General features: G+C 36.7%; 1 protein-coding gene across 1 annotated transcript in view; it reads left to right on the forward strand.

The window, feature by feature from the left end:
• The window catches only part of LOC148036034 (metal transporter Nramp6-like), an 89178-nt gene that overhangs the window by 69357 nt on the left and 3359 nt on the right, over positions 1-16462 (forward strand). Inside the window, exon 10 of the mRNA XM_087678040.1 lies at positions 7479-7583. Within this exon, the coding sequence (XP_087534166.1) occupies positions 7479-7583 (105 nt within the window). The remainder of the gene's footprint in view (positions 1-7478; positions 7584-16462) is intronic.

A 16462-nucleotide genomic window follows, 5' to 3' on the forward strand; every position in this document is an offset into this window, starting at 1 on the left:
TGTCTACATCCTATTGGAGTTTCCTAGCCTTTTGCTCGTGGTTATAGGCAATTATGCTCTCTAGTGCCTTTTTAATCGCATTTCTTTCCTCTTCTAGGTTTGCTACCACTTCCTCTACTGGTCTGCCCTGAACTACTGTCCTGGTCAACAAGTCATACTCATTGACTAACTCCTGCACTAAAACTGGGAATTCTCCCAAGTCCAGTCAGTCCTCTCCTTGTCCGCCTCGTGATCCTTACATTGTTCCCACTTCCAGCTCCACAAGGTCATCGATCAACTTGAGTAGCTCCGACAACATCTGATCCTTTATGTTGTCACCTTTTGGATCTTCGTGTCCTCTTAGGGTCCTACTGATGGGGCTCTCAGGTAGCCAACTATGTTTTGGGATCTTCTCCTAGTAGTGGGTTCCTTGATGTTATTATGTCTCTTGATGAGTTCCTTATTATTGAAAGCAGTCGTCAATCTTATTCACAAGTTGTGCTTCGTGCTTTCTAGTGCTCAGTGTGAAAACAGGCTTTTCCTTTTCTTGTAGTGCACCTTTGGTGATAAAATCAAAAAGTGAGGTGTAGATACAAGAAATGCTCAATGCAAACTCCACTCTTCCCCTCACGTTCGTGGCCTGATATGGCTCTAAGCGTAGGTTCTGGCTGGTCTAAGGTTTTACTAAAAGTCCATGTTGCATTCTCTATTCTGCTCCAGGGTTGGTTGGTTGGTCACCGAAAGTCAAGTCAAATTCTAGATTTGGTCCGCTCAGTGTCTAGCTGTTCGGGGTGAATCCTCAGTTATCCTATCTGGCCTCTAGCTTCTAAGGGCTAAATTGGGTTTCCTGGGGGATCAGAGATGTGAACAGGGTGGCCAGGACTGTACGGCAGGTTTGAAAACCCTCTATTTAAAATTCTAGTGAAGTGGTCCGATCCTGGGAGTTGGACGGGCTGGTCCGATCCTAGGAGTCAAACGGTTTGGTCCGATCCTGGGAATCGGACAGGCTGGTCCGAGTTTCACACTAGGAACAGTGGTCAAATTCTACTTTGGTTCGATTTTCCTAGTCGGACAGGGGAGGTTCGACTATTGCAATGGGTGGAGTGGTCCAAATCTGGGACTAGGACACGTGGTCCGATTTTGACACTGGGTCCGATTTTGACACTGGGTCCGATTATAACAGTCAAACGGAGTGGTACAATTTTCGGAGCGGTCCGACTCCCAGAAAAAGTGATCCGATTTTCGGAGTCGGACGGTCCGAGTTGAGAAATCGAGTGGTCCTATTCTGGGACTCGGACGGGCTGGTCCGACGGCGCGGACAACGGCCCGCAGGTTGTGCACGATGCCTCAAGGTCAATGCCTACTCCACAGAATCGTGCCGGTGCCTTCCAAATAGGTGCAAAACAATAGAAGGAACTGCCAGGCATACCTGGAATCAATGCGACGCTTGAATCGATCTGCGCTTCAACGATCTTTCCACAGCTCTCTCTTTCTCTCGCTCTCTCCCTGGCTCTCAAGCTCACTCTCTTCTCAGGAGGCAGGATGTCAAATGTGGTCTTTCCTAGTTCCATGGGTCTCTTATTGCCCCATCCCAGCTTGTTGTAACCTCAGAAATTAATCCCTCATACTCTTCTAGCCAGAAATTTGACTCTGTGCCCCTATTTCCCTGTTTCCAGCAACAACAGAACCCTTCTGTTTTCCTTCTTTTTCCTATCCTAATCTTAACCTAATGCAACCAAAATCAAAACCAGAGATGGAGATGGATGGTCCTACTCTAATATTCGACAACAAATCAAAATACTTACTTGCTCGAGGGATTAAAACCTCCTGAATCTCCTAACTATCTCGAGCATCAATTCAGGCTGCAAACCCTACTTCTATGCTCGATTCGATGTGTGTGGCACTCAAGGCTCGATTCTGTCGATCTTGGCAACGGAACCAAAATGGAGGGGAGCTTCAGAGCTCTACCCCGAGACCTACGGACCGCTTATTGATCAAGCGTTTCAAGCCGAGTGGCCATGGCTATCTCTCACATAGTCGACGCGCAATGCCTACCTTACGGATGTAGTGAGCTTACCTTGATGCTCGATTGAGTTCCCTCCTCTCTCTTGCACTCCGGTGGCTCCACGATCCTTGCCGCAAGCTCAAGAAACCTCAAGCCCTCTTCGTCAAGCTCCATTCTCCATAGCCGTGCGAGAAAAGAGAAGAGAAGAGAAGAAGAGAAGATGAAGAAAGAAGATGGGGAGCTTCTTCTCCACGATCGTTCACTCTCACACACTCACTCCCTCACTCCCTCACACTCCCTCAATCCCTCACTCAAGCACAAGCAAGAAGGCAAGAAACAAGAGAAGAAGAAGAAGAAGCTTTGGCCACACACAAGAATGAGCTTCTCATTCACTTTTGAACTTTATATACATGTCCTACTTTTTGGGCGGTCATCCCTACTTTTTACATGGCCGGCCATTAGCCTAGGCCCTCTTTTCCTATTTTCCACCGTTCTAACTTATCCTATTCCCATCTAATGCATACAATTTGCATGGAAGTGAGCCCGACACTCTTTTACAAGTATTCGGGAGTGCCTTCACATTTAATGGCACGCTTTTACTCTTTTTTTTTCTTGGGGCGACATTGAGGCCTTTTGGAGAGGTCATCATTCAAATTTTCCAGGGTTTGACCTCCATCCGGGGTGCCTTTTCCTTCCTTTGTCATGTGCCCTTTCGGTTATCTCCTTCTTCCATTTTTTCGCTCCTCTGTCCTGCGGTAAACAACTTCTCTCCATTTTTGGGTCTTGTAATTCCTTGTTGCTACTTATGCAACAATATCATTATAAATACAAGAAGATGGGTGTAAGAAGGTACCTTTTTGTAAGGAACGCTTGTATGCATTCTTGATTTTTACCTCTAGTTGTGCTCAAATATGTCAAGGTCAACAAATGCATTCAAAGTCTTTTGAATCTTTTGTTGAATGCTTGGTGAAAGTGCATGGTTGATGCACCACAAAGTCTCTCGAGTAGGTAGGAAGGTGAGCCATTAGTACTTTGGTAGGGTGATGAGATTGAAAATTGTGTTTTCATGAGTATATTTGAGAGAGTTACACTCTTGGATGATGCAGTCATCGCGATTTCTTGGGTGGTATGCCTTGAGAAACTTGTCCTTGGGAGAAGTCCATGCAAGGAAGTGAATTTTGGAAAATTGGCTATACCATGTGTATACAAAATCTTCCAAGGTATAAGGGAAGAGTACAAGGAAGACATCTTCTCTATCTACACACATCTACTTTGACATAAGCTTTGGAATCATTGAATGCGGTCTTTAGGATCCTCCATGGTTAGTCCCTTGAAGGTGGGAAGCTTATTCTTTTAGATGCTTTGTGGAGAGGCTCAAGGCTCCCCATTGCCTTTCCAAGACCCACTACTAGATCCTAAGCTAGAGTGCCAGTCATCTCTTCCTTCTAGTTTGCTGAGGATGAAGGCTTTCTAGAACTTGACATCTATTAACAACCCAAACAAGAGAATTCAAAGTGGAGATAGGAGTTATCTTTGAGGATTTTCAGGATCAAGTTGTAGGCATAAACTTATGGACTTCCAATAATGAAGTGCCTTGAAGAGCCTTCATGTCTCATTATGGTTGCCAATTTGTGAGGGATGTGTGTGAGGTGCAATTGGGTTCCTCAAATTTGTATGTTTGCTTTGAACTCAACACCTTTTGGTATGCCTTTAAAATGCATAGTGGAGGTGGAGAAGTGCCCAACAAGGTCAGGGAGAAGTCTGTGGGGAGTGTCTTAGAGAAGATTTAGAGGGAATTCTAGAGACTCTAAAATTCAACCATACAAGATTTGGAATCGACAAATAAACTTAAGAAGAAGATTGTGATTATGTGAATTATCATACATATCAAATTTCATATTCTTTTGAAGCCTAGATAGCAACTTGGCCTTCTTCTTATGCCTTCACCCCTTGAGGTTAAAGGAGATATTGTTGTTGATGGGTATGAAGGTATAGAATTGCAATGCCTTTGTCAATGATGAAACCTTCAACAAGAAGGGTGTGTCTCTTTATTAGTGAATTAGGGTTCATCCAAAAAGGCACCAAATGACTTTGATAAAGAGGATGGATTTTGTCACAATCTTTTTCTTTGTCTCAAAGTAGCACCTATCCTTTCATTTGATGTAGTTCACCTCCTAAAAAGAGATGGGCTTCTTGACTGGCTCATTTTGTTGTTATGGTTTTCTCTCTTAGAAATAGTTGAGCTTCCATTCTTGGATTCTTTAGGCTTCTCAAACTTTGAGAAAATTATGTGTAAGTGGTGAGGATCAAGCCAAAGCTCTAATACCATTGTATTTGCCTAATACAACTTATTATCATTAACGATGGAAATGTTCACTTAACTTCATGACTAAAATTGACAAGGAAACGAATGGAAGAGATACTTGAGTTGAATATGATAAATGATTCAAAAGTAGTTCACCTCCTAAAAGGAGATGGGCTTCTTGACCAGCTCATTTTGTTGCTATGGTTTTCTCTCTTGGAAGTAGTTGAGCTTCCATTCTTGGATTCTTTAGGCTTCTCAAACTTTGAGAAATTTATGTGTAAGTGGTGAGGATCAAGCCAAAGCTCTGGTATCTGCCTATTACAACTTAGTATCATTAATGATGGAAATGTTCGCTTATCTTCATGACTAAAATTGACAATGAAATGGATGGAATGGATACTTGAGTTGAATATGATAAATTATTCAAAAGTAGTTATAACTATGGACACACAAAAGAGAGGGGAATTTTTATAGGGTTGAAAATGGAAACCCAACCCCCCCCCCCCCCCCCCCCCCCCCCGAAGGAATGTATTACTACTCAATCCAAGTCCCTTAGGATTGACCTTTGTTGCAATCAACTTGAGAAGTGAGAAAAGTGCAACTCACTCTCATAGATCATGTAAAGATGTAGAAATGCACACATATTAACATACATAAATTTATGATGCAACAAGTCAACCAACTTTTAATGAATTGGAAAGTGAGAGAGAGAAGATTAGTCTTTTTGCATAGCTATAGAGTCATACATCAACATGCCTTTCTTCATAATCTCAAAGAAGATGAAGAGAAAGAGAAAATGCTTGGAAATAAGTGTTGAAAATGGATTTATAGGTCAGCTTTTCTTTAAAAAAGTAATGGAAGAAGAGGAGAAATTGAGAGATTTCATGATGAAATGGTGGGAAATAAAGAGGGAGATGGTTGTGACCAACTTTGGGGCTAACTTAAATTGTTGCACATGAGTTTATAATAAGGGAATTCAAAGTCAAGTGGGAGAAAATGAGCTCCTTTTATAGAAAAAAGGTAGACTTAGTGCAAAGAGAGAAAGTACAAACAACCACATGTCATGAAGTGGGAAAGTTGGTGGAACACTTAAAAGCTTGAATGACAAGTGTCCTACTAGCCACTTGTCTCTTGAGGACTTCCTTCTTTGATAGAAAATTGTCAAGAGTAGAAACAACTGAAAGTTAGTAAGAACTATTATGGCATAGACTAGCCGTTTTTAGAATGACAACCCTATTTTTAGGATAAGAATTTTTAGGCCAATCAGAGGCTCCTAAAGTTATGGTTATTTCCCACAATCAAAAGCATAAAACTAACCTTGTGTGAAACCACAGGGTAGTAAAAACCTAAATTACAAATAAAATTAAGAAAACATAGAAATCAATAAATAGATAGTCATAGATGTGGAACTAGAGTGTTCCCATACTTGATTAATGATGCTCGTTGACGTTAAGCTTGGTGCTCCTAGCAATATTTCTTTAGATAAATAAAGAAATTACTCCAACTACAAATTTTTGATTTATAATCAATTACTATTCTAAATGACAATCCTTTGGAGACTATTGACCCAAATACTATATTTGGTACAATTAGCTCCACTATTAGATCAACCAGCAAATCTTATAAGCATAATAAATAAGAAACCATTTGATTTGACCTTGAAACAATAGAGGAACCCCTCTAAATCCTATCTAGCATTGTTTTCTTGACTTCAATCTCACATTCTGAAAACTTTTACATTACAAAATAGCTTAGAAACTTCACAGTTAAAGAGAAATCTATCTCTTCACCAAAAGGATTTACAACCTTTTATTATTAAAGATAGTGAGATGTGGCTATTCTCAACATTTAGTTGCTACTTCACAACTCCTAATTACTTGAGGTACTGATTCTTGTTGTTGTCCATGCATTTTCCATAAACCTTAGCATTGTTTTTTTATGTCAAAACGTGATTCAACATGGCAAATTTAGCTTCTAGACCAACAAGCTTAGCATTACTTTTTGCTATCAAAACATTCTGTCATTGCAAGTGAAATTTGTGCATTAACTTGTGGACGTTTTGAGGCTCATAAGCTTTGTCTAGATGTAGATTCAACATGGCTTAGTGTCTAGGCTAACAACAAATCAATAACACGTGTGACTTTGAGAATAACTATTGTGTTTTTTATCCATGTACAAACAAGAATTTTTTAGGATGAGCAATGATTTTGCTAAGATTTTGTAAATGTGACCATGTGGTAAATAGGTACCAATCCTTATAGACATGTCTTTGGGGAGTCTTATGCATGAGCTTAATTAGCCAAGTATTAACAACTCAAGAGAGTTGATAAATATTTCCAATGTCATTGATCCTATTGCACTTATTGTTATTATAAAGATCGCAAAAAGTTTGGAAAATCAACATTGGGTATCCATCACATCCTATTGCTTTATTACCTTTCCTTTTAAATATCTATTTTTAATTATTCCTTTAGAGAAGAGTCTATCCATAAGGATAACTTTACCAAGTTCAATAATCCTACATAAAACTTAGTGACTTGCTAAATATAAGCACAATTCATTTTATGTTCATCCTTTGTAATGCCTAATAACTACTTACAATATATCTTAGGTATTTTGGGTAACCCCAAGCTTCTCAATTACTTTAGAGACAATATCATGAGATCTCTTTCCCACACTGATTTTGAAAAGAAACTTGTGGCAACTCATTATTATAACCAATTATTCAAAATTGAATCCAAGCTCTTAGACTACATATCTTTCCTATTTTTCAAGGAAATCCTCAAGATTTTGTAAGAGCCTAGCAAGAATTTGATACTTTAGACACTCTGACAAAGTAGACATAGAGATAATTCCTACATATAGCAACCACTATTCCACTTTCTATGTTAGTAATTTTGATTACATTGATTTTGTGTTCCTTTTTATATTATGACCAATAAAATTGATGAATGCAACTTTGATTTGTCATAATATAGTGCTCTCAACTCATCACCCAAAGATTTGTTGTTACTAAATTGGAACTTTTCTCTTGAGAGGCTTCACATTAAACTATGCAACATTCTTAGGGATATTTGTTTCTTATATCTTCAATGGTGGTATTGATAATTTCTTGGATTCAATGGTAGTCATTGATAATGTCTTGGTTTAAGTATATACTTGACATTTGACAAATTGTTTTGGTTGAAGAATGTGCTTGGTAATTGGAGCTCCATACTATTTGGAATTACACTTATTGCAGCCGGCCAAAGCTCAACAATAACTGGTACATATGCTGGCCAATTTGTTATGGAGGTAAGCTTTGCTAAGATCTTTGTGTTTGTTTCAACTAATTTTGGTTATAAATTTTTCTTAAAAGCAAAGTGAGCAATTGACAATGTACATTGGTTTCACAAAAGTAAAAATGTGAGGATATATTTGTCTATTTAATTTTTATAAAAAAAGAACATGTGCCTAATAATTTAGTGCCTATGTGAGGTTAGTTTGGTGCATTTACATCTAAAAAATGGAGCAACTTTTGTTTCTTAGGCAATTCAATTATTTTTGTATAATCTAATAAAAAGTAAGAAATTATCTTATCAAGTACTTGTGGAGGTCTTTGTATGAAATTTAACTTATAGTTTTATAAGGTTGTATGGGGATTTTATTGCTAAAATTAAGTGGATTGGCTTGGCATGTGGTTGGGCATGCTTGTTATTTTGAAATATATGTGGTTGGGGTCCATTGGGACCACCTAGCTACATAATTTGATGTGAACTAGTGACAAAGAAAATCAAGGTCAACAATTGTAAAAAAAATTTGGTTGCTTAAATTTGATTATTTTAATGTTTGCCTTAATAAAAAGGGCAGTCAATGGATCCTTAGGATATTTTCAAGAACTTCTTAGAAAAAGAATATATTGAATTAACTTGAAAAAGATAAGGTCCTTAAAATTGATTATGGATTTGAAAGAATAAATTGTATTATGCTATTGTGCTTACTTTTGTTGCTTTCTCAACATGAGATTGTAGTGGTTATGCTCCACATGAAAAGCCTTAAAGAAATTTAAATTGCCTTCGATAAATGTATAAAGAAACATGTAGCCTTCGCTAAGTCATGAACTGTAGTAGAAGCTTACAAGTTAGCATAAAAAATAATTACCCCTATATTCTTAGGGTGCTATTACTTTCACTAAGAGGATCATACTTGCTCCATCATTTGGCTAGGTTGCATTTATTTCATGTGCTTGGGGTTGTATATTATTCACCCATTAGAGATCATCAGAGTAGACTCTCTTAGGCTTAGTGGTTTTAAAAGAGAAAACAATATTGACTTATTTGTGAACTTGATTTTCTTCTTGATTCACATGGTTATACATCATGCTTATGTTCCAAGTTGGGTGGATTCGAGCATCTATCAAATAAATTCAATTTTTAAATGGGTCATTATGTATGTACATTGTTGTTGACTTGTGATCACCCTAAACCACTTCAATAGAAAGCTTTTGAAATATTTCTTAATTGGGGTCCATATTTGTATGTCAAACAAGTAATGTGTTATGAAATGCTCAATGAAGGTTATGTGGTATTGTTTAGTGCAATGCTGTGTGGAGAGTTGTGATCATTATGAATAATATCATTACAATTTAAGAGGGGATCGAATGAAAGTATAGTGACATATTATTCCATTGTTTCATTTAATGTTTTATTTCAAATCTTTTGGATTTAATGATATTGTGATATTACTATGTGGCTAGGGAAACTTTAAATAAAAAGCACTATGGTTCTAGTACAAAGCAATTTGAAATTGCTATTTTCATGGAATAGAATGTTATATTGAAGTATGCTTTTCTTAGACATAGAGGTTTTACTATTGGCTTGAGCCAATTCTTCCTCTTGAGTTATTGATGATGTGTGCTAGTGTCTAGGTTGATTAGCTAGCTTGCTGCTCTATTGCACTTTATATGCGCTAGTAGATGTGCAATGCTTGTGAGTATGGGCCTCACTCACATTATGTTTCTTGGGAGCAAATTGAAGGAGAAGTGTTACCCATGTGTATGCTTTCCTTTTCTCACAAAAAATGAAAGGGGTTACTTTGTTTGATGTGATGGCATGCTTTGCTAAATACCATTAAAAGATAACATTGGTGCTTTGTGGAAACTTCATGGTTCACATGGAAAACTTGCTTCCTTTGTGCAAACAAATTCCATAATCACACACATATGAAGTATAGATTAGTGCACATAATTTGAAAAGGAAAGGAAGAGAAATTGTTTTGTGATCACACACGTGGAACGTTCACATTTGCACAAACACTTTTGAAAATAAGAAGAGATTTCACATTATAAGTAATGTAGAACCCTTAGTGATTTCAAAGTTACATTAGTCACACGATAAATTATTTGTGTTCGACAAACATTGTTCAACAAAAAATAGATCAAAGAATCACTCCATTTTGCATCTTTCTTAAAATAAATTGTAAAGTAGTAAAAACGGATTATAAGAGAAAACATATATTATTTCTTCTAAGCAAAAGAGAGCTTTCTCTTTCTCAATGAAACCTTAGAAAATTTTGCTTCCTCAAAAACCACACGTATGAATGACATAGTGTTACCAAAACTGGAAAAGAGTATTGGTAGGTGGGTATAGAATGCACTCATCTTCACACACTTTTTCCTTGGATCTACAAAGTGCGATAATGGTTCATTAAACAGTGATGCATATGGAGCATGATTGATGTTCGTCTATAGTGTATAGCGGCCATATGTACATGTTGGGGGACATGCTTGTCTGGGGATGTTTGGATATATACATAGGTTTGGAGGCATATATTAAGTGTGTATATTCATAGCCATAATCACTAAATACATTCAATAGATGTAAAAATCTAGTTCTCAATATCCACAATGCAAATAGCTTTTGAAGGCTTAATAATTTTGCTAACGTAAGGGATTAAAGCAAGAGTGAAAGGATGATCAAGACTAATCAACATTTATGCCTTGATATGTGATACACTTCCCAAGACAAGAAGGAAAGTGAAATCTGTCAACATTGTCAAAGTAAAACACACCCTCGCACGAGTGCGCCCCCCCCCCCCCCCCCCCCCCCCCACACACACACACATGCACACACACACGCACACGCACACACACAAGAGTCTCTCCTCATATACGAGAGGCACTTTCAAGAAGGCCTTTCCTCTACTCCAAGTGATCAAAGCATCAAATTCTGTTTTATTGGTTATCATGGTCATTATAAAAAAATTGAATTCATTATGAATAGTATGATACACTCACACACACATGCATGCATGCACACAAACAAAATCTCTGTCTTTGTCTCTCTCTACACAATGGAAGATTTAGCTAAGAGTAAGTTGCAAGTAAAATCATAAACACAATAGCTATTCACGAAAATCCCTAACAAAAACCACTGCACTTTAACATGTATTGGACACATGCATCATGGAAGAAGATGACATAGTCTATGTGCATTCCAAGATGGTGTGATTGGGCCTATGACTTTGCAATTGCATGGGCTACAACCATGACATGATGGCCATCGTCTTGTCATGTATTGTGGCTAGGATGTTATCTTGCAACTCAACTTGATGATGTTGGTGTTGGTGTTAGTGATATTCAAGTGCTTGGAAGCTACTAAGTAGAGTGTGGTACTAGAATTGCACCATAGGCATATGTAGTTCCAAATTCAAACATGACTTTTGAGTCAAATGTGTTGATTAGAAGTACATCACATTTAGAATTTTCCTCTTGAAGGATATTTTGCAATGCCTCCATATATTACTTAAGTCTAGTTTGTTGCAATTGGGGAGAACCTCACTTGATTCTGATTTGTATACCAATGTTTTTTTTTTCTAGTTCAAGTCCAATTGATGATAGTCCTTGTTAATTGGAGACTGATACCTAGTGGTGTTGATTAAGGGAAGTACTGGTTTGCCACTCATATTGTAGACTGCTACATGGCATCCTTGCATATTATCAGCATCAACCACTAGTAGTAAGAGTCCCAAAGGGAAACATTATTAGTCCTCACTTCTAGATGGTATAATTTTATTGTCATCCAATTCAAGGGGACATAGAATGAAGTTCTATAGTTGACCATGTCCATAGGATGGGGGCATGGGTATGTGTACTAGATGTCTTCAAGGAAGCTTGGGTTTGAGTTCACCGCATTGCTTGCACATGAACTACATCACATAAGGTTATGTGGATTGCAAAAGAGGTTAGATATGAGAGAGAGAGAGAGAGAGAGAGAGAGAGAGAGAGAGAGAGAGAGAGAGAGAGAGAGAGAGAGAGAGAGAGAGAGAGAGAGAGAGAGAGAGAGAGAGAGAGAGAGAGAGAGAGAGAGAGAGAGAGAGAGAGAGAGAGAGAGAGAGTTGTATTAACTTATTGCCAGATGCCTCAAAGTTCTGTAGGAAAAAGAGACACAAATAAAGATTTTAGTTAGATGCAAATCAAGGTTTTGGTTCCATTGGCAAATGAAATCTTCTTTTGCAATGCAACTTCTATTAAGAAGATAGTGTCTATTATATCTTACTTATTTGCCTCCTTTATTATTATTCCAATTTCTTTCTATACTTCCTCTTACAATTTGGTCATTATTTCCTTGGCTTCTATAAACACTATGGCTAGCCAGCCTTTCAAAGCCACATTCTCTACTTCCAATTTGCGAACTTGCTAATGTAAGTATTCTTTTCATGGGATGGACTCTTGATTTGGTTTCGGCAATGATGCCAAGATTGCTGAGAAAGTCGTTGGGTACATCTCATTGTTAGGACAAGAACTTAGAGAGAGAGAGGGAGAGAGAGAGAGAGAGAGAGAGAGAGAGAGAGAGAGAGAGAGAGAGAGAGAGAGAGAGAGAGAGAGAGAGAGAGAGAGAGAGAGAGAGAGAGAGAGAGAGAGAGAGAGAGAGAGAGAGAGAGAGAGAGAGAGAGAGAGAGAGAGAGAGAGAGAGAGAGAGAGAGAGAGAGAGATTTAACCCTTTTAATCTTAGAGTCTCATAATAAGGTTTGTATGGTTTCTAGTTTTAACACATTCAAAGTGGTATTTGTATTTAGTAGCCGTTCCCTTTAAATGAACCAAAAGACCAAATGTTGGCACGCTTTTGTATTAAAAAGTAAAAATTTAAAGATAAGAAAATTTTAAAGTTTACAAGTTTGGGATTAGTAAATGAGTTCCACATAGGATTGGGACAATTTGATGCTTTGGCCATTACCTTAAGCCATAATCTCTATAATTTATAGTATAGGTGTATAGGTAAGTCACTTCTTAAAGGTAAGTTTTTGTGGCTAGTGGCATGTGTGTAAAGATCAAATGGTAAAGCTTGAGTTTCATTGCAAATGTTTGTGCATTGATTTATGTTGTTTTAACACAACCTTTTCTTACCCTTAGTGGAGTTACTTACCCTTAGTTTTAGAATCTTCTTTGCTTATCACTGTTTTCAAAGAGCAAATATGTAGCCCATGATCTTCTTGTGAGAGACATGATGATCAAATGGATGTTATTGATTGTACAATATTTTTTCTATAATAGTGACCATTGTCTATATTGTGTAAAACATATTTAAGCATTTGGGAAATTTTATTAAAGCTTGTTACTACAATGATACATTTTGCCATATTTATGATATTCTCCAACTATATGAACCATATACACATGGGACTAAAACGGTTTGGAAAACTATGATATTTTGTTGATAATTCTTTCAATTGGATAAGCACATTGAATATTTCCAATGGGTTGGAGGAGTTTTTTCCATATCATAATATTTGGAAAAGTATTACACACACACACACACACACACACACACACACACGCACGCACGCACGCACGCACGCACGCACGCACACGCACGCATGCACGCACACACACACACACACACACACACGTGTATTATATACATACATATATAGACATACATATATGTATATGTACACATATGTGCGCATACTTGCGTGCACACACACACACACACACACACACACACACACACACACACACACACACACACACACACACACACACACACACACACACACACACACACACACACACACACACACACACACACACACACACACACACACACACACACACACACACACACACACACACACACACACACACACACACACACACACACACACACACACACACACACACACACACACACACACACACACACACACACACAATTACAATAGGTTGCTCATCGCACAAATAGGTACTATGAAATAGTCACTTTTTACCAAAGTGATTATCTTCCTTCAGTAGTCTATGAATTAAAAATGTCAATTTCTTAACTTTTCATGATTAGTACTCTCCTTTGTTTCTACATTTTCAGAAATATGGTTTTTCTTAGTGGCTTAACTATAGCATTCTACATGTGTATTAAAAGCTAGTCAGAGATTATGGTTACACTTAACTCTTTTTGCATTTGCATTATTGAAAAAGAAATGCTTAAAGCACTTATTATATAGCAATGATGGTCTTTTCTGTTTTTCATCTTTATGATCTTTTTAATACAATAATTCTTTGCATATATGTGTGCATGCATATGTGATTTTGCACTCATTTTCCTCTCCTTTTATAAAGCATAATTGATAGAGTGCTTCATTTATATCTATTTATTTTCAATATTCATATAGATATACTTTCACAACTTTTTTGTTACTTTACAAACTATTTCGTAGCATGCATGCATGCATGCATACATACATAGTTTGTATATTTCATAGAGACACAAATATAGACATGCACATGTACACATTCACACACATCATCATCATCATCACCATCATATTTACACATTTACACGTGTACATATACACATACATGTACGGGTATCTAATCATTGTATTTAGTGGATTGTAGCCACCTCATACCCTCCACATTCTATCCTTTTTTGAAATGATACTAATATAAACTCATGAAATCTGCTATTCCACACACAAGGGAGGATTGTCACAGGTGGTGGTGTTGTGCATTGGTAACTTCTAAGTCTCCCAACTTGTATGTATGCATTTGTATACATATGTATGTACACATTACATACATATATGTAAATATTGAACAAACTATTATCATTTAAGACATTGATCTATATGCTATCCATACCCCCACATAAATATATAGCCACCACTTGTGTATGTGTTCATGTAGACTTGTAATATAAGTCTATATTAATTTATCAAACTAAATATTAAATTTACTTACTAATTAAACTTCTTATGTGCCTTTGTAGACACTTAATATTGCTTAGGAGACTCTTTGTAATAATAAGGTGATTTTTTTCTCTTTTTGAACTCTACTCAAATGTGATAGTGTTATTTACTTCTTAAATACTTATTCCACTCCAAATGTGTGGTGTATATGTTGTGGGATTGAGTTTACTTTGGCCATTTTAAAGCTATAATGCATTGCTCCATGTTATCTATGCCATTCACTTTTGCTTATGGTTAGAGAATTCCTATAAGATCACTAAGTCATCATTATATTTTTAAATGGAAATCTTGTGAAATATATTGTAGAAGAAAAACACTATTTATATCATCTAAAAGGATAGGATATTGCCACTAATCTTGAAAGATATCCTTATTTTACCCAACAAAGTAAGTAGCACCTTTTAGCTCATGGAACACATCTTTACAATCCTTAACACAACTTTGCCATATCCTCTTCTGTGATAACCTTTTTTGACATTCCAAATTCTCCTTAGCACCATAGCTCTGACCACATTCCATCGGAGCCTAGAGTCCTATTCAGATATACCGCTAACCCCCAAAGAGATCTTGTTTCAATGTAAGTGGATTCTAGAAACCTAAGTTCCTCATGAGTTCATATGTCTTCTCCCAAAGAGTTTTTACCTCCTAACAATCCTAGAGTACATGTTTGATATTCTTATCCTTAGCTAGATATAGAACACTCATGGGAGAAACATTTTTATGCTTGCCAAGTAGTATTTAGTGGGAACCTTATACACAACTAGCTTCCATAATAACACATTCAACTTTGTTGAAGGATGTCCCATTTGGAGTTTTTAAATTATTTTTTAAGTTTCAAGGTCTCCATTGAGCATCAATCGTCCTCTAATGTGCTATTGTCTTGAGAAAAATAAAATATTATGTTCTTAAACTTAGGTTATTCTATTGTCAATTCTTTCTTGTATGAAGAAGCAAGGTAAAGTTCGATTTTCTAAGACTTTACACCCTTTACATACTTTGGAATAATGCCTTCTTTTATAGGCACATGAGAAATATATAGTGACACTTCCATAGTCACAAACTACATGTACAAAATATTTACTTTTTCTTTTAATATAATGTGCTCTAGTTTTATTGATTTGAGTCTTATTTGTAAATTTAAAAACAAGGAAATATCTTCACTCTTGTTCTTAAGTCGAGATTTGATGAGTCAAACTAAGTTGGACATTCATCCCTCTTAACAATATTAATGGCACAAAATCCAAAACAAGTGAGGGATAAAAGAAGTGGTGGTCCAATCCCAACAACAAAGAGTAGCTTAGAAGGTTTCTTTTGTTAAGAGCCTTTGTGAAGTTATAAGTGATATCATTTGAAGAAGAAATTTGAAATTAAAATTCGTGATATTGGATTTTGACATGCTTGGTCCTTAAATGAAAGGTTTATTTTGTGCAAATGGAATGCACAATGGTAGATCATAATGGACTACCAACTAAAACATACCTAAACTTTGCCAAGGATTGTCTTTAGTAAAGAGCTTTTGATGTAGTCCTTGATATTGTGGTTTTATAAAAGAACATACCACAAACTATAGATTGCTTTTGGCTAGCCTAGGCCAATCACTATCAATGGAAAAACAATATTCATTTTGATGTTGGGCAACATACAAACTTATAAAACATAGTGCATTATTGGTACCCAAGTAATTAAGCTTAGTTTAGTGGACACCTTTGAAATCCTCATGCCAATGTCAAAGGATTTGATACCAAACACTAGGTACTTGCTTTAGATACAAGATCTTTGATAGGTGGTAGACTATCTTTATATACTTGGAATCATAAAATCTTCTAGTAGTTCATATACATAAACTATTTCATCTTTATCCAAAACTACATGATCATATGAGTTGTAGGTGTAAAGTTTTTCAAACAACCAACAACTATTGTGTGTAGAATTGAGCTCATTAAGACCAACTT

The sequence above is a fragment of the Lygodium microphyllum genome, chromosome 5 (assembly GCF_053477565.2).
Source record: "Lygodium microphyllum isolate KBCC chromosome 5, Lygodium_microphyllum_v1.1.10, whole genome shotgun sequence".
Taxonomy (NCBI): domain Eukaryota; kingdom Viridiplantae; phylum Streptophyta; class Polypodiopsida; order Schizaeales; family Lygodiaceae; genus Lygodium; species Lygodium microphyllum.